The sequence below is a fragment of the Lissotriton vulgaris genome, unplaced genomic scaffold (genome assembly GCF_964263255.1).
Source record: "Lissotriton vulgaris unplaced genomic scaffold, aLisVul1.2 SCAFFOLD_1368, whole genome shotgun sequence".
Taxonomy (NCBI): Eukaryota; Metazoa; Chordata; class Amphibia; order Caudata; family Salamandridae; genus Lissotriton; species Lissotriton vulgaris.
In genome coordinates this window covers 494,159-513,081 of record NW_028255661.1, presented here as the reverse complement: position 1 = coordinate 513,081, position 18,923 = coordinate 494,159, and the positions used below count along the sequence as shown (strand labels likewise).

At 46.1% G+C, this 18,923-nt stretch overlaps 1 protein-coding gene across 1 annotated transcript in view; it reads left to right on the top strand.

Annotated features, from left to right (window-relative positions):
- The window catches only part of TTLL10 (tubulin tyrosine ligase like 10), a 172,908-nt gene that overhangs the window by 109,217 nt on the left and 44,768 nt on the right, over positions 1 to 18,923 (top strand). The window contains exon 8 of the mRNA XM_086952019.1: positions 17,238 to 17,378. Within this exon, the coding sequence (XP_086808145.1) occupies positions 17,238 to 17,378 (141 nt within the window). The remainder of the gene's footprint in view (positions 1 to 17,237; positions 17,379 to 18,923) is intronic.

Genomic DNA, 18,923 nt, shown 5'->3' with positions numbered 1-18,923 from the left:
ACACCAAGCACAACAGAATAGCCAGATAGATAGACAAAGCAATGTTATATTCATGTTCATAAAAATTTAATTATGTATTCACACCCCACAGAACAGATTAAGGAGGTTTGAATGGCTTCTGAATCGTACACTCCTCAACAGCATGCAAAGAAGAAAGGCATGCTGTCTCACCAGCACAGCAACCACCACATCATGACCCACAGAAATTACTCTTCTGTACCCAGTAGCCAGTGCTTAATTTGTTAAAAAACAAAGAGCGCCAGGGCTCTCTTCACCACATATTGCCCCTGCCATGCTGCCAAAGATAGTAATATCACAACTACTAACGAACACACTCCTGCAAGTGTGACAATTCAGACTATTTCAGGCCCCTAAATCTATACGAATGGCTTGGGCGGCAGGTAACAGTCATTTTTAATGTATATTGATATTAATAATTAAATGTTGTTGTGGTCATCTCTAAAGGAGACAGGCAGCGCCACCTAGTGGCAGACTGTCACAAGAGCCGATGTTGACGATTGAAGTGCTGGTGCCGAACAAGTCAAGTCAAGTCAAGTCAAGTCAGAGAATTTATATAGCGCACTACATACCCAGAGGGTCTCAAGGCGCTTAGAAAGGGGAGGAGTATTACTTGTCAAATATCCACGTTTTAAGTTGCTTTCTGAATGCTAGGTGGTTCTGGGTAAGGCGAAGGTAAGCGGGGAGTGAGTTCCATGTTTTAGCAGCCAGGTATGAGAAGGATCTGCCTCCCATGGTGGTCTTGTTGATGCGAGGTACAGTGGCGAGGGCTTGGCTGGAAGAACGTAGTTGGCGGGAGGGGGTGTAGAAGGACAGTCGTGAGTTGAGGCATTCTGGTCCGATGTCGTAGAGTGATTTGTGTGCGTGGGTTAGCAGTCGGAAAGTGATCCTCTTATTGACGGGTAGCCAGTGGAGGTCTTTAAGGTGACCAGAGATGTGTTCGTTGCGTGGGATGTCTAATATGATCCTGGCTGAGGCGTTTTGGATACGTTGGAGTTTCTTCTGGAGTTTAGCGGTAGTGCCTGCGTAGAGGGTGTTTCCGTAGTCCAGTCGGCTCGTGACCAGAGCATGGGTGACTGTTTTCCTTGTTTCGGTGGGGATCCAGCGAAATGTTTTCCTGAGCATGTGAAGAATGTTGAAGCAGGAAGAGGATACGGCGCTGACTTGTCTGTTCATTGAGAGTGAAGAATCCAGGATGACGCCTAGGTTCCGTGCGTGGTCTGTCGGGATGGGTGCTTTTCCGAGGGCTTCCGGCCACCAGGAGTCGTCCCATGCAGAGGGGGATGTACCTAAGATGAGGACTTCTGTTTTGTCTGAGTTCAGTTTCAGACGGCTTTGTTTCATCCATTCGGCAACTTCTTTCATTCCTTCGTGTAGGTTAGTTTTGGCGGTGCTAGGGTCATTGGTGAGTGATAAGATCAGTTGAGTGTCATCCGCGTAGGAGATGATGTTGAGGTTGTGTTGGCGGGCGATGGCCGCGAGGGGGCTCATGTATACGTTGAAGAGGGTGGGGCTGAGAGAGGATCCTTGTGGTACGCCACAGATGACTTCAGTGGCCTCGGACTTGAATGGTGGAAGGCGGACTCTCTGGGTTCTTCAGGTGAGGAACGAAGAGATCCATTCCAGTGCTTTTCCTTGGATTCCGATGTTATTGAGGCGTTGTAGAAGGGTGCTGTGGCAGACTGTATCGAATGCTGCCGAGAGGTCGAGGAGGATGAGGGCGACTGTGTCTCCATTGTCCAGTAGAGATCGAATGTCGTCTGTTGCTGCGATGAGGGCGGTCTCAGTGCTGTGTTTTGCTCGGACGCCAGATTGTGAGGAGTCGAGGGATTTGTTGGCTTCGAGGAAGGCGGCGAGCTGGTTGTTGACAGCTTTCTCGATGACTTTGGCCGGGAATGGAAGGAGCGAGATGGGGCGGTAATTTTTGAGTGTTCGGTGGGGTCCGCTGTGTGTTTTTTCAGAAGGGCGGTGAGTTCAGCGTGTTTCCAGTCTTCCGGGAAGGTGGCGGAGTTGAAGGAGCAGTTGATGACTTCTCGGAGGTGCGGTGCTATGACGGAGTCTGCTTTGTTGAAGATGTGGTGAGGACATGGGTCTGTGGGGGATCCTGAGTGGATGGAATTCATCAGGCGGATTGTGTCCTCAGTGGAGATTGGGTTCCAATTGTTAAGGGTGTTCACGGGGGAGAATGTTCAGCAAATGGTAGGGTGGGCTGGTTTCCGGGTTGGTTATCGAAGCTGTTGTGGATGTCTGCAATCTTGTTGTGGAAGAATGAGGCTAGGGAGTCGCAGAGGGCTTGAGAGGGGGTGATGTCGTTGGAGTTGGCCGAGGGATTGGAAAATTCCTTGACGATGTTGAAAAGTTCCTTGCTGTTGTGGGCGTTGTTGTCAAGTCGATCCTTGAATGCTGTTTTCTTGGCCTTTCGGATTAGTTGGTGGTAAGTGTGGGTGGCGTGTTTGAAGGCGTCCTTGGTGCTAGTGGTTGGGTCTTTTTTCCAGGCCTTTTCAAGGGAGCGGCAGAGTTTCTTGGACTTCTTAAGATCATCGTTGAACCATGAGGCCTTTTTGCTGCCAGGTTTGCTTTGACGTTTCTTCAGTGGTTCAAGTTAAGCACTGCCAGTAGCTGTACTACCGAAAGAACTTTCCGTAGACGTAACTGGCCTATCACTTACAATCACACAAACCTGACTCCTGAATACATTTTACATTGTAAAGCATAACATGCAACCAATTGGTAACTGCAGCCTATGATGGCACGTTAATTATTCAGAAGGCAGTTAGCAGGATATTATGGATTATTACAGCCAAGGAAACACGTGGTCTGAATGATGCTCCAGCTACAAGCTAAGTGGAGGCTCATGGTGGCCGGAATATCCGGCGGGACCAGTCAAAAGTAAAAGGTGGCGGAGAAGGGATCGGGCTCCCAGACTTGTCACACTGGCATTGAGGACCTGGAAGTTCGCAGACGAGGCTAGCACATCTTAAATCATCTAAAAGGATGAACAATGTTGCATCATGGGAACTTGAAAGTAAGAAACTATGCCACTGAGTAAAACAAGACCGTTGTACGTCCGGCTTAATCCGGCTTTGTTTTTCCCAGCAGCATATTTTCTTACTTTCTTGCTTAATAAGCTGTTATATCCTGCTCACTGCTTTCTAAATAACCGAAATGCGCCGTAATTTGTGTTCTCCCCACAGTGAATGAGTCATATACGTAAATAGGTGAGCATTCTTGCAATTAAGTGCACCAGCTTTGGGTGTTAGGTAGTGCTTGAAATGAAAAAATAGAAGTGCAGGTACTCTGTATCAGAGCACCTGCTTGTTTCTGAGAAGTGCCGGTGCTCTCCAATTAAAAGTATAGAATTTCTCTTGAGAAGTGCCGGTACACTCCCTCTCAAAATAAAAAAGTGCCAGTACCCCGTACCGGACAGTACCGGCCCATTTAAAACACTGGTTAGGTATTTAAACTGTTGGCTAATCTTTGCCTGCTGACCCTTTTTAGGCACACCAAACTTGCATTTAAAAGAAAAAGCCACAGCCCTGATGAAGATCTCAATGAACACGAGTACGCAATAGATATCGAAACAAGTTGACACAACCCAGGGAGCGCTTATGGCACCTCAGAACCAAGAAAGTAAATCACCCATGTTTATTTGAGGACACCATATAGCACCAGGGTAGGGGACCACCCTAAGAAGAGAAGGAACTTGCTTCTTGCCCAGGATAAACACTTTTTACAGATAACTGTGGGAAACAGTTGTGAATTGAGATTGGCAAATATTTGTTTAATGTCATGTCAAACAATAGTTTTTAGGTCTCGCCTAGACGAAAGCAAAGCGAAGCTTTGCTGTCTAGGGAGACAACTAATGTTGTCACTTTCCTGGGAATGTGGACTGCAGACTGTGACGAGCTTGTCCTCCTGGAGATTGTAGCTCGTGAGCGCGTACGTCGCGTCGCCGTGCCTGATATTCCCATGCACAGAAAGGCTCCCGCACGCATGCGCACATACATACACTGCATACACACACACGCACCCCCCTTAAAGAAAGGCTCACGCACGCATGCGCACATACACACACTGCATACACACACACACGCACCCCCCCTTAAACAGACACACGCTCAGACAGACACACGCACGCACAGACACACGCACGCACAGACACACTACAACAGACACACGCGCACACCCCACCCCCACTCACCCCACCCCCACTCACCCCTCCTCTCCCTCAACACACTCACCTGTTCTGGCGGTGCTCGGCGGCGGTTCTGGCTCTCGGGCGGCGGTAGCGCTTTGCGGGGCTCTCTCACCACATGAGAGCCCCGCCTTCCCCATGCGCCCGGCCGCTCTTCACCCGGTCCCCCATCTCGGGACCGGGACTCGATCAGGAGCCCTCGGGGCTCCTCGGACAGTGGCTTTTCTCTCGCGCCGCGATGGGGGCGGGACTTCCGGTTGGGGCCGCGCTGCGATTGGCCGGCTGCCCAACCGCTTCCGGGTCGTCGCAGGCAGCGCGGCGGCCCGGCGGGAACTTGAAGAAACTCGTTAAATTTGGTATCTAGGATAGGGTGGAAGAGAATGGAGTGCAACAGGAGCGAAGAAGACGGAGGAGCGAAGTTGCACATTCAGTGCTGGGAAAAAGCACAGCCATTTCTTTTAACGAAGATAAAAAAAAAGAGTGAATGACAATTGTGTATTAATAAAAATCTTGAATAAGCCCTTCAGTTTTGTATGTCAGGAACATTGTAACACCTCGTCAACAGCGCTATGTGCTTAAAGCAGAGGACGACGCACTGTTTGCGTAGTTCATTCAGAAGTTGCCTAGCAACACAGAAGTATTGTGGCCTCCGCGGAATCTGCAATGCGGCTGTCCATCCTTGACAGAGCTCAAGTGTTGGAATAAAACAAATTCCTTCATTTCTGCAGAGCAAATGATTATACGACGCGCATTGTTGGTATGCAACGCGAGGACAGAAGTTGAATGGCTTTACTCACCAGGCGCGCGCGGAACGCAGGTGTGGGGCTGCACGGAAACAGCATCTCCGCTGGGGTTTCAGGCTCTGCCTCGGTGGTGAGCACGTTCCAGAGGAAGGGTGTAGCTTCCATTCGTGCAGCAGGTGCAGTGGCACCAGGTCCCAGAGGCCTAAGGGGCCCAGTGAAGCCTGATTATTGCTGCATTTCGCAGTTCAAACAGCCGACACAGTGCACATTTCCTTTATTGCACTAGGGCCCGTCAGTGGTGTAACAAAAGCCCCTGCAGTGCAGGGGGGCACCTGTTCCCCAGATCCCCAGAGCCTCCCCCAGCACTGGCAGGCCAGTGGCCTGAGAGCTTCGGACTAAGTCCGGAGCGAGGTGGTGGGGGCCTGCATGTACTTTGCAGGGGGGTGTCGCTCAAATTTTGTTCCACCACTAGGGCCCATTGACACACTGACTACCCAACGGTGCAGGGCAGTGTCATGGTGAACCATGCGCCTTTCATGCGCCTACCTCATATCGCTAACATGAGTGCCACCGCGTTCAATGGGTCCTTATTTACACACATCATTGCACGTTAAGATGGCCACTGTCACATCATGACAAACATGGGTACCTCACCTTCCCAACACCTGCAAGATGAAAACACGCAGTCTGCACTAATAGTGTTGAAAGCCCACATGCATCACTCACTGAAATTATAAGCATGGCCGCCTAAATTATGTGGCAAGGAGGTCTAAAGGCTTGATTTATAGTCTGACGGATGGGTTACTCTGTCACAAACGGATATCTCGTCCACCGTTTCACCAGTGCCATAGGATGTAATGGACTTATAATACGGCAGGTGGGAAATCCATCATGTTTCTGATGCATCTACAGACCACTAAACTCTAAATCCAGATCTAAATTATGCAGCAGGGTTGACCCGAGTAGGCAGCTCGAAGGAACACATTAGGTAGCTTAATGCAAGGCATTGTGTGGCAAAATTAATTTGCAATGGTGTCATTTTAACATGAACATAATACTTTGTGCCAAAAGGCTCACTTCTTTAGTACCAGTTTAATTCTTGAATAGAGCAGTCAGCAACTGAAAGGTGCAGTAGCGTCTCGCATAGAGCGTGCTGCGGGGCAGTGGGCAGGGCGGGGGAGGGGTAGGGTGGGGGTAGTAAACTCGGACATATACGGAACGCAGGAATCCTCCATTCCGTCATATGTCCAAGTTTACTAGCCCCCCACCCTGCCCCTCCCCACCGCTCCCCACCATGCCCCACCATCCCGCAGCACGCCCTATGCGAGCTGCCACTGGAAATCTGGCTTGTTTTCCTTGACGTAGGGTATGCCTTTGTATAGCAGCAAGTGTAGAACTTTTTTTTTGTAACTTTTGATCCGTTTGAGTTCAAAACTCGGGGTCACATTTGTGCCACCGTAACTTCACTTTTTTGACTTTCCGGAGGTGCGATGTGCCACTGGCATATTTATAAGGGTACGTAAAACCACATTATTTGGCTTTTCATAGTCTTTTAAATATGTGCTCCTTTCACGCAGAAAACTGTGTGAAAGGAGCGTTCCATGGGTGTTGCTGAGGCGTTTTCAGCAACGTCCATGGCTTTTTGACACTGCCCCAGGAGTACAAGAAGTCTGAGGCAGCTCCAAAAAGGTACGCCTCCCCAGGGAGGCACAACGAGGAGAAATATCTTATCATATAGAAAGAGGAAAAAGCCTCTTGTGACTGTTTTTGTGCAGGAAGGTTTTACCTTCCTGCACAACAATAATCATCCCTGCAACACAGGCACCCTTGCACCATGGTGCAGAGGTGCCTGCCTGGGCGCACGGCAGCCCATTGTGCGCCGGCGCAGGGGAAAAGGACAGGAATGCGCTGTATCTAATAGATAAAGGACATTCCTGCCCTTTTCTTTTGCCATTTGGGCAGTGCAGCAGTCAGGCCTGCTGCTCTGTCCTATGGCAAAAAACTCATAAATGAGGCCCACATTTATTAAAATCAGAAAATTACTCAGCAAATATTAGCTATATGGCAAGTGCGGTAGATGCATACTGATACAGATTATGCCACAGAAATGAATAATTCCAATGGCTTTGGCCTAAAGCACTCAGGAAAAGCCATCCCATCTCTTCCAAAAACACTGCCAACAAAAGTGGGCTGTGACAGAAAATAGACCCATGCAACAAAATAAAAAATGCAGCCCTAAAAAGGGGACCGCATGAGCAAAGTGGGACAGTTTTAAAGTCGCTTTGCATGTGTTTTGCATTTGTGCTGGCTGCAGCCAATGATTGTGACCTGAGCGACCCTGCTACCTGGAATTCTTTAGTCGCGTGAGGATCCCAGGGACTCATAATATTTAGTTCCCTTTCAATGCCAGGTGAGTGTAAAGACCAATGCAATGGAAAATCAATTTTTACTGAGCTGCCACAGTCAATAAACGTTCCCCTTATCATGTCAGTGATGCTCGGTTTACAAAGCTACACGTTCTCGTAAACTTGCTATAACACAAATGGCTGGATTTACGAGTGCAAAGTATTTACAGAAGGTAACCGTGTACTTGTAAATCCTTTTACTCCCTCTAAATTTTGTACTCATGCAGAATATCATCCCTCGCCAACATATTTTCTGTAAGTGATGTAGAGGGGACACTTGGTAGGCCTCGCCTTGTTAGTTTGTGGTCATTCAGAAACTCCTTTCTGCAGCTTTCGCTGTGGAAACGGTGAGAAACTTACTCCTGAAAAGGGGAGAAGTAAATCCATTTTCACGATTGGAAGAGTAGAACCCCAAAATTGGTGAGGAGTGCAGGGGAAACTGTTTGTCAGTTGGTGAAAAAAAGTTGCTGTAGGGAAAAAGAAAAATTGCCCTTATAAGAAAACGGAAAAAGTGCCCTTATACACTATGTGCAAATATGGAACCAGAAATATCAACTCACGGGGGCGTGCAGGAATTAAAACAAACTCTTTCTTGGCGTATACCTGAAAACCTGCTGACTAGTGCATCTTTCCAGATGTGCTTCAGGAAAGCTTTATGAAGGGCTGAAAAGACAGAAATCTGCACTGAATTGAAAGTATGACTCTGTGTCATATTAATGGCTTTTTTGTGAATCACGCCCCGCGTGCATGTGTAGTGCAGCGACCTCTTCCATGGTGTCAAAACTAAGGGGCATATTTACAAGCCCCTTTCGCCACCACAAAGTTACTACAAGGCAGCGTTAAGCCACTTCAGGTGTAATGTATCGATTATGGAGTTTTACAGGTAAGTAAACATTGAAATAAATAAAATAATTTTCATTGCGCGCACTGCATCGCATTTGGTGATGAAGTGCACTCAACGAAATTTGTTTTATTTTCTTAAATGTTTGGACTGGCCATTCAGCAAATCTGGCATTTCTCCCTTCGCTGCTGGTCAGGGGGCTACTTTTAGAGCTGAAAGATCTGCCATGTCCCACCATCCAATTGTAGTTGTGGTCTTATGCTGTGGGGGTTGATTTGAGCATTTGTGCTAGTGTTGGTTTTGCATTCCAGTTGGCCAAAAGCTTCATCAATGCTGCCTCACACCCCATAGCCAATCATCTCCCAGCCACTTCACCAACACCAACAGGCCAATCAAATACTCTTCGCTGTATTGCTTTCATGCAGATTCTCTACATCACAACCTGTCAGACGTCAAACCCCAAGCATTTGTAGTCAATCATAGCACTCATTCTGATCCTGTAGAAGAAATGTTTCCTCCACAGCGATCCACCTTCACCTTCATTGTGTCCTACTGGGGAGTTAGCTGGTGGCTTAGGTGAAGATCTAAATGAATGCATAAGAAGGTGCTCAGGTGCACAGGTTCACAACCTCAGTGGGGATTGTATCTTTGCATAAAACAGGTGCTCAAAAACTTAGGGCCTCATTATGATGCCGGTCGGACAGACCGTCTGACTGCCACCATCGCGAGCCCTCCAGGGCGATGCAGCCCGTTCATTGTTGCACTTACTCCTCTAGTACGGAGGGCTGTATGTCTGAACAGCTTCATGGCCCTTCCAATCACAGGCACAGGAAGCTCTGACCACATCCGCCCAATCCTTCAGGAACTCAACTGACTCTCCATTGAAGCAAGACGTGTATTCAACCAGGGGCCTGATTATGCATAGGGTGCACTTTGAAAGTGCACCCTATGCATAATGTGTTGCGCTCTGTGTGTGTGTTGCACTCTGTGTGGGGCTCTGTGTGTGTGTGGGTCTGTGTGTTTGTGTGTCTGTGTGGCATTTGCGAGAGATTAAGCTATTGGCATTGTAAATGACAAGGGCCATTTATTTATCTGTTTCCAAAACCACCACATAAATAAAAAGTTTGTCATTTACAATGCCAATAGCGCTAACTTTTGCAAAGGCTAGACCGTTGCATTGTAAATGCTTGTTGTATGTGCGGCCGGTAACTTTTTTTCTTGTCTTGTTGTTTGTTAAAGGTTGATTTTGATGCATAATAATACAAATATGAATTTTAATATTGGCTAACTAATATCATTTCAATATTATAACCTGGTTCAGATTTTGAAATAGTGAAACAATTGAAATAGTATTACAGTGAGTGATATTTCGAAAAGGGTCCGTGTGTCATAAATTTGAAAGGAATTTTCAAGAACCTATGCTCAGTGAGGTTACCTAGTTGTGTCAGCCTTCTGCAGACACCAACGAAGGCGTACATGTACCAGAATGTACATTTAAAAACACAAGTGGGTGAACACACACCAACACAGAACAAAATGAGAAGTTTGCATGTCTGAATTTTTATCATTATCATGTTTGTATATTTTGACCAGTGTTTTAAACAAAATGCACACATCACTTTAAATTCAGATGAAAAGGCTTATATGATTACATATATTCAGCGCAAAACTAACACGCAGTACAATCAGATATGTCAAAAAACATATGAAAACAAAAATGCAAATGTCTCATTTAATAACCTCTGGAAGTCCTTAGCGCCCTTCATTGCTTTGTACTTTTTCACAGCGGCCACAGTGATGTTAATGTTTGGGAAAGGATAATACCCCGATGATTCATTTCATTTCATTTCAATCTTTATTCGGTTTAAAAAACCTTGTAAGATGCAATACATTAAATCATAATACATCATATTACAGTACATAGTAAAAATAGCAGTGGGTAAAAATATCATCACATCTCCTTTGCATGAAATACATAAAATTCATCACATCTCCTTTACATGAAATACATAAAATTCAATACATTTTCCAAATCATCTACATTGGGGTTGGCTAGATCTTGATCGGTCCCTCTTCTATAAAGAGCACTAGATAAATATACATAGTAATAAAATAATAAATTAAACGTCTGTTTTTGTTAAAAATGGTATACACCATAACAATAGAGCAGGCAGCACTATAGAAAATAATAGATGACTCAATAACATGGTGAAAAAGCCTATTTCATTAGGTTTTTTGATTTTTCATCCTCCTGATCAAGGCTACACATAGGAGAAAACGACTTAGGCTGAACACAATCGGTTGTGCAGTGTCTCCTTTAAATATTCTAAGTCCAACCTTAATTTGTCTGAGGCCTAACCTTTTACAGATTGGCTTGAGCCATTTTTTCCTTGCTTTAAGGTATGCTGGGCATATAAATAAAACATGGGACTCATCCTCTTTCATCCCCATCTCGCAGAAATCACATATATCAGAACCAGCGGCCCCGGTCAACCCCTTATTACAGTTCCAGCTAGTTGTTCTTTCTTTTAATTGCAAGATGCTATACCGGAACTTTAAATATAGGCTTTTAGCCAATGGAGGGTGAATTTCGTCCATGAGGGGCTCTAATTGCATATTCATTTTGATTTCAAAAAATTTCGAGGTTAGGGTCCCTGTTCTAGGATTTGATAGCACTGAATCTCTAATATAGTCCCAGTACCTTTGCTTCAAGATCTTTTTTGAGCTGTTTGTAAGAGAATCAGGGTCAAACCAAAAGTCACTTAACCCTAGTTTTCCAAACCATTTTTTGACGTACTCTAACCATGGCAAGTGTGTGGTATTCCTTATAGCCAATATCTCTTTCAATGCTTCTCTATAATCAGCCAGCTCTTCAACGGACCATAAGCGGACCCAATAGAGCAGCGGACGAAGAGAAGCATAGTCGTCAGTACGTCTGAAGTTAAGATCCCATAAAACGGGCGTCAGTGGTGTTGACCCAGGTATTCCTAAAAGTTGCCTAATGAAGGAGTTTTCCCTCACTCGGAAAGTATCCTTTAAAGCATAGGCCCAAAGGTCCGCACCATAAAGTGAAGATGATTGCACTTTATATTTAAATAATTCAATAGCTGGTGAGACTGCTTTGAAATGGCTGTTCTTGTGCTTTTTTAAAATCGGGCCCTGGTTTTGGGTCAGCCTTAGTTTTGAGTTCTCCAGTTGTGTTTTCCATGTAACATCGCTGCCTAAAATGATACCCAGGTATTTAAAATTGGGGACTTCTTCAATAGGTTCATTGTTTATCTTAAAAACCTTGTTAAAACCTTTATGGGGGTTGATTGTCATAACTTTTGTTTTTGAGGAATTAATTTCTAATTCCTTGTCATGGCAATACAGACTGAATGTATTTAAAAGGTTTTGGAGCCCCCTAGGTGTCTGTGAAATTAAGATTGTGTCGTCTGCAAACAATAATGCCGGAACGGCTTGCCCGCTCAATTTGGGAGAGTCATGCTCGCAGCCCAAAAGAGTATCGGGGATGTCATTGACGTATAAAGAGAATAAGGTAGGTGCCATTACGCACCCTTGCCTTACCCCTTTTGCTATTTTTATTTTCTCGCTGACTTCTCCATTCGGTCCCCATCTAACTTGTGCGTAATTATTCTCGTGGAGTCTGATTAAAATTTTAAGGATATTTCCAGGGACACCCATTCTGTTTAATGTCTTCCATAGGGCTGCCCTTGGAACCATATCAAAAGCTGCCTTCAAATCCACAAAGGCCACGTATATATGGGAACTCCTTATAATTGTATATTTCCAGACTAAACATAAAAATCTAAAAACCTGGTCTACAGTGCTTATCTTGCATCTAAAACCTGCCTGGTATTTTGTATAAATAGAGTGCTCTTCAATCCAAGAGGAGAGCCGACCAAGAACTTGTCGTGCAAAAATTTTTTGCAACACGTCAATTAGGCTGATAGGCCGGTAGTGCAAAGGATTTGACCTATCACCCTTCTTGAACAGTGTTACAATCTCTGCCCCCTTCCAGGTTTCCGGAATAGGAGCTCCTCAGGCAACATCATTGGATAATAAATTGATATTGGGAGCCCAAATGTAATTTTCGTGTTTCCAAAGATCACCTGGTATTCTGTCAGGGCCTGGCGCTTTCCCTGACTTGACTGCCTTGATTGCTAAAATTGTTTCTGTTAAAGAAAAGACGAGGGGTGTGTCATGCGCAGCCAAAGGGGCCTGTAAACTATCCCAACCTCCACTCTCACCTGAACTTTCACAAGAATATAACAAAGTAAAATGCTCGACCCATGTTTTCTCCTCTAAAAATTTGTCTTTGCATTCAGTCATCCCCCTGGTGCCTCTAGCAATGAGGCTCCAGAAGGAGGTCTGATCTTTGCTCTTACATGCGTCCAGCAAATCGGACCAAACACTTTCGTCCCACTCTTTCTTGGCCTTTAATAAAGTTCTTTTATACTGGGCTCTCTTAGTTCTCACAATATCCGCTGAATCTCCCCTGACCGCTGTAATTAGGTCTGTTCTGGCTTTCCGGCAATCCTGGTTATACCAGGTGATCCCAGATTGTTTACTCTTTTGGGCGTTATGTGATCTTTTTACCGCCCTAGTCAGGATCTCGCCAAGTTGGTTGATTAGATGTTCATGGGATTCTGTCAGACTAGGATTTTGGATAACAGTACTGTTTCCTAAGAGAAGAGACATATGCCTCACAAATACATTATAGATTTGACTAATGATTTTTGAGTGGTCTAATACCACTGGCCACTTCAGGGATCTACGGTTATTTGCCACTAGAGGGTCCTGTGGCAAGGACACTATGCTATTAACACTTTTGTCGAGGGTTTTAAAAATCTGAGTTTGGACAGATAAGATCAAAGGATAGTGGTCGCTTTCCGTGCGATCATCCACCATTAGGTCGATGGTCATGGGCCACAAGTTCAGGGAAACTAGTAGATAATCTAGATGGCTGGAATGTGCCCCTCTGGTAAATGTTGGTTTGCTAGGGCAGTCTGATGGCAACCGCCCATTACAGGCACGCAGTCCTGATTCTATTGTCAGATTCAATAGTTGTAAGGCGCTCACTGTGCAAGGTGCTTTATAGTTCGTGTCTACTAAGGGAATATTGTTGGCACTATCCTCATCCTTATAGATGTCTTCTAGACCTATTATGGGTTCAAAACCTCTATTAAAATCACCACCTATAATCATTTGTGCATTTTGATCAAACCCCGCCACGATATTACTCAGGTGGGTTACAACTGTTGATTCTTTACATGATCGATGAGGTCTGCTATAAATATTGATCACGTAAATGCTACAACCCTTAGTGTTTTTTAGCTCAAGTAATAAGAGGTCGGGATTATTTGTATCAATTTGCTTAAAGGACAGGCCTCCTGTGATTTTCACCCAAATTGTTAGGCCGCCAGAGGGTCTCCCCCCATTTGTATTTACTGCGGGTATGAAAAAGGATCTATAATCAACCTTAAAATAGTTTTCAAGCCCCCAGGTCTCCTGGAACATAATTAAATCCCCACTAGCCAGATAATCATGCCAGGACGGATCTGAGAGATTTTTTTTCAGACCTGCAATGTTCCAGCAGATGACTTTTGTACTTCCTAGAACACCTAGTTTCTCTACTGCCTGGCGTGGTGTAGTTGACCCAGTTGTATCTAAATGCGGTGTTTGTGCCATTATATCAGCAAAATGCAGTGGCTGTTGAGACGTTTTAACAAGTGCAATCTGCTTTGGTTCAACTTCAAGATGCAAACCAGAATATATGTGATTTATACTGCATGACATTGTCGAGGCCCCTCCATCAAGTCAGTCGCAATCAGCTAAGCCAGCTAAAGCCTCAAACCTATTTGAGGTGCTGACTCCCCAGTTGTAAGATGGGGCCCCAAAGCCCCAACCATTTACAGGAGCATTCCATCTAGGTGCAGGGGTAATAGGAAAGGGTGGGTTCTGGTGAGTACCCAGCCATCCTCCATTATAGTTAACATTGCCTGTGGGTGCTGGGGTATTAGGATACAATACATTCTGCTGCATGCCTGGCCATCCTCCATTATAATTGACATTACCTAAGGGCCCACAATTGTTAGCTAATATACCAAGCCCTCGTCTACCCATTTGGTTCCAGTTTTGGCCTGGGGTAATGTGGCGAGGAGTATTGTGTTGGTTGACTTGCCATGGACCTGCCCTGTTTTTGGGAGCGTAGTTTGTATCAAACGCTGATAGTCCCCCACCCCATCCATTATCTCTCGCTAACCAAGCTGGCTTCGGGGGCTTTTGATTGTTGGCTTTTTGTGACTCATTATAGAAAAATTCTAATGTAAGGGGGATTATAGAACTACTTCTTTTTTGTGGTGGAAGGATATTTGATAGAATATCGGGAAGAGCAGCTGGGGTTGAGAAGTTTAATATCACACAGTCGCCCTTCCATTTTTTATGCTTATTTCCTATCCATCCAACCCTCCTTGCCATTTTAATTTCGTCAGCCAACCGTTGTTCACCCCCCCTGTGCTATCCGCATGTTATTTGACAGCCAGTATAGTGCCTTGCTTTTTAATGACGAGGCTGACTCAGTTTGGTCCGGTGATAGGGTTGGTGTATTGGCTAGCACTAACACCAGCGGTGCTGCTTCAACTACAAATTGTATTGGATTTTCTTCAAAACTAGGGGGCGCTGTGACATGTGGTGGATCAATTAATTGAACAGTTGGGGCTTCTAGTGGCAAGTCGTTGGTAATATGGCCAGTTTGTGGGCATTCTGGAGGAATTGGGCCTAGTGGGGTAGCTTCTGATGTTACCCTGGATTCATTATCTTCCGTTGGGGAGTCACGGCCTTTATTGACATTACTTAAAACATTGCCTATTGCATCTGCTAAGACATTTTGTGTACTTCCAAGTTTCTTTATCTCTGCAGAAAGTTTATCAATCTTGCTGATAAGTGGCTTAATGATTGTCTGAATTTTTATTTCTAACAGCTCCGCTATTCTAGACATTAGGTCCTCATCCAATGTTTCTCTCAGATTATTCTCCTCATTGTTCTGGCAAGTACTTTTTGACTTTAGCGGTGATGTAACCTTGTTTTTTCCTGAACGTGCCCCCCCACGTTTACTTTGCAATCTGCGACAGGCTTTAACTGCCCTTGAGGACTGCTTTGCAGGTGGTTCGTCCTCCACATCTTCTTTTTCATCATTTCCTTCAACCTCAATGACAACCTGTGCATCTGAGTCATTATCCGCATGTTGCTCAGTGTCCCCCATATTCACTGTGCTGGCATCAATATTGACAGTTACTGGGGAGGCTGTTGCTTGGGCATCATTGTTAGAGTCTAATAACAGAGACTCGTTGGTTTGCGAGGAGGTGGGTGGGCTCATGGGAGGGAGAATAGGTGATTGAGACAGACCTAACGATTGTCTGCGTTCACTGTTTATTTTACTAACCACTTGGACAAGGTAGTTTTCAATGGTGTTCTTTGGTGTTTCGGATGCCATGTGATGATTTCTTTTAGGCATAATTATACAAGGGTGTGTGATAGTCTTGCGCCCACAGCTCGATAAAATAACAAGGTATTGCTCTCAAAGTTAAAACAAGTGTCTTACTTCAATGACATGTGCAGATGTCCAGCTGACTCGTTTCCTAATTCGTAGGTGTGTTTATCTGCTATCGGCTTATCCGCATAGGCCCCCCCCTTTTCCCGGGCTCCTGGGCGATTCGATAATAGCTATACAGCCTGCTTACCGACCCCGTCTGGATAACTAGGGCTTAGGAGGCGGTCAACCAGCGACAGTAACACCACCACTCACGATGGGCTGACAGGAACAAATCCCTGGTGCACAATGAAGAATTTTAGGGAGGTGGCCTAGCCTGGCCTACTCGTGCCGATGAGGGCCGTAGAGGGCCCGCCCTTTGCCCGGGCTTCGCCCCGGGCGTCCCGCTCGCGTCCCACGACGCGGATGTGACCCCGCCTTTATGGGTCTTTTGCGCTCTCCTTGCGCGTCAGTCAGCGCGCCGCCGCGAGGCCTGCCGGGTGTTGTGGTTCCCGGAGCGGCGGCGCGGTTTTCTGTGTCCGGATGACTCTCGGCGGTGGCGTCTTCTTCCGCGGGTATGCAGTGTGGCAGGTAAGTTCTCTTTGTGGTCTCCCCCGCTTTGCCGATGTGACCCCGTCTTTATGGGTCTTTCGCGCTCTCCTTGCGCGTCAGTCAGCGCGCCGCCGCGAGGCCTGTCGGGTGTTGTGGTTCCCGGAGCGGCGGCGCGGTTTTCTGTGTCCGGATGACTCTCGGCGGTGGCGGCTTCTTCCGCGGGTATGCAGTGTGGCAGGTAAGTTCTCTTTGTGGTCTCCCCCGCTTTGCCGATGTGACCCCGCCTTTATGGGTCTTTCGCGCTCTCCTTGCGCGTCAGTCAGCGCGCCGCCGCGAGGCCTGCCGGGTGTTGTGGTTCCCGGAGCGGCGGCGCGGTTTTCTGTGTCCGGATGACTCTCGGCGGTGGCGGCTTCTTCCGCGGGTATGCAGTGTGGCAGGTAAGTTCTCTTTGTGGTCTCCCCCGCTTTGCCGATGTGACCCCGCCTTTATGGGTCTTTCGCGCTCTCCTTGCACGTCAGTCAGCGCGCCGCCGCGAGGCCTGCCGGGTGTTGTGGTTCCCGGAGCGGCGGCGCGGTTTTCTGTGTCCGGATGACTCTCGGCGGTGGCGGCTTCTTCCGCGGGTATGCAGTGTGGCAGGTAAGTTCTCTTTGTGGTCTCCGATGATTCTCCTTAGAGAGGATGTTGGGTGACCTTTTCAATTTTGAGCCGTTTTCTTGTCTAGGTGTCGATGGTCAGGTGTGAACCATTGCACTGCGCCTTAATATGACTTTAGTAAGAGAGTCAATACATTCCAATAGGGTCAGACAGAAGGGGAGATAGTGAACAAGGGTAAAGTTGGAGCTCATATATATTCTGGCTGTAAAGCAAATGCAGGAAGTGGGAAGAATGGATGAGTCTGTGAGGGACTTGCACTTAAGGGGTTTCGAAGTAACTGCTCTGTGCTTCTCACCAGTATATGCAGAAGAAAAACCCTCTGTACAACGAGCTGAAGGAAGACACTGTGTGGACCATGGAGCGCTTTAACAACTACGTCAATGATCACTTTGCCGCTCTGAAGGGCCTTCCACTCGATTGGGTACTCACCTCCTTCACGGTAATCTCACAGCTCTGTCTATTCATGGTGTGTTGTGCAGCGGTATGTGTGCTTGTGTATCTAAGGCTGCGTATGACTTCATGTTTGTGCCTTATGCTTGTTTATCTGCGCACGCGCTTGATCTGCTTAGCTGTGTGTGTGTGATCACAGAACCATCTATAGATGGGCATTATTTTTTCTATACAGGTGAATATTTCTCACAAGTCTGTCTCTGTGTGGGTATGTGTTCTTCATATGTGTATGCCCATAGGTGGCCTCAAATGTGTTCCTCTTTGTGGCTGTCTGCTCATGTTTGTGCATGTGTGCCTGCGACTGACTGCTTAAGCTTGGGCGTGTGACTGTATGCACACGTGACTTTGAATGGTATTTTGAACAGAGGCGGCCATTTTGGCTGTAATTTTACCTCTGTATTTACATGCGTGTGTCTGTGTCTCTGTATGTATTTGTATTCAATGTGTCCATGTTGCCGATATTTGTATGAATGTATGTCGGCTTTACCTATGTAGGAGTTCAGTTTTATCGGTTTATGTTTGTATTTCTACAAATATAAGGGTTATATCGCCGTGTTTAAATGTTTCTGTGCTTCTTCTTAACATTTAGCTATTCTTCACTACTCAGTGGGTCTCTTTTACCTTTTAATAGGCGAGAAAGAGAGACAGAGTGTGTGCTGATGTGTGTGTTCCTACCTTTGCGTTGTATTTATAAACTTGTGTCAATATATCTATTTGTTATTAAAGTCCATCTGTAAATAGAAGCCTTTTCTGGTGTGCCAATGTGTTTGTGTTTGTAAATAGTCTCTCTGCTTTGGCGTTCTTTTGTGCTTATATGGCTGTCTGTGTATGAAGGTGCATTTGTGATACATACATTGATGTGCCTGTACATGTATCTGGATGTGTGTGCCTTTGTTTGTAGCTATCTACAGTATTGTATATACAAGGGCAGGCGTATGAATCCATGCCCTAATGTCTGTACTGATATGCCAGTACCTTGTCATTGTGTGCACATGTGTGCATAGTTGTTAGAGTGGAGGTTTTGTTATATAGGTTACTTATAGCAGAGGGAGAGGTATTCCCCAAAATACTAAAATCTCACCAGCTAGAGTTGTAGCATATTGACGCTGTCCGGGCTCAGGCATTTAACCGGACTCAGAGGAGCGTGAAGGCCCAGTGCCATTATGGTATTGCCACGTTAGGCCAATTGAGGGCACCAGATTGTATTGAATAGCATACAAAATATCTTATTATTTGGGGCAGGTGAGGGGCAGAATGGGGAAATATAATTTTGTCTGGGGCTCCAAAACCCTTGCAGAGAAGCTAGGGGTAGGAAAGGGAATTGGATGAGTCGAGGGTGGGGCAGACGAGAGCCCAGGAACAACCGGGACTGGGGAAGGAGGTAGAAGTAGGAGCATGATGGTTTGAGGTGTGGTAGTGGGAGGACTCATGGCTTGACAGGTGGTCAGAAATCATATTACAGATCCCATGGCTGGTCAAAGAGGCCTTGGGTGATGGGCGAGTGCCCCTTTCCACTCTCCACAGTGTCTACAGT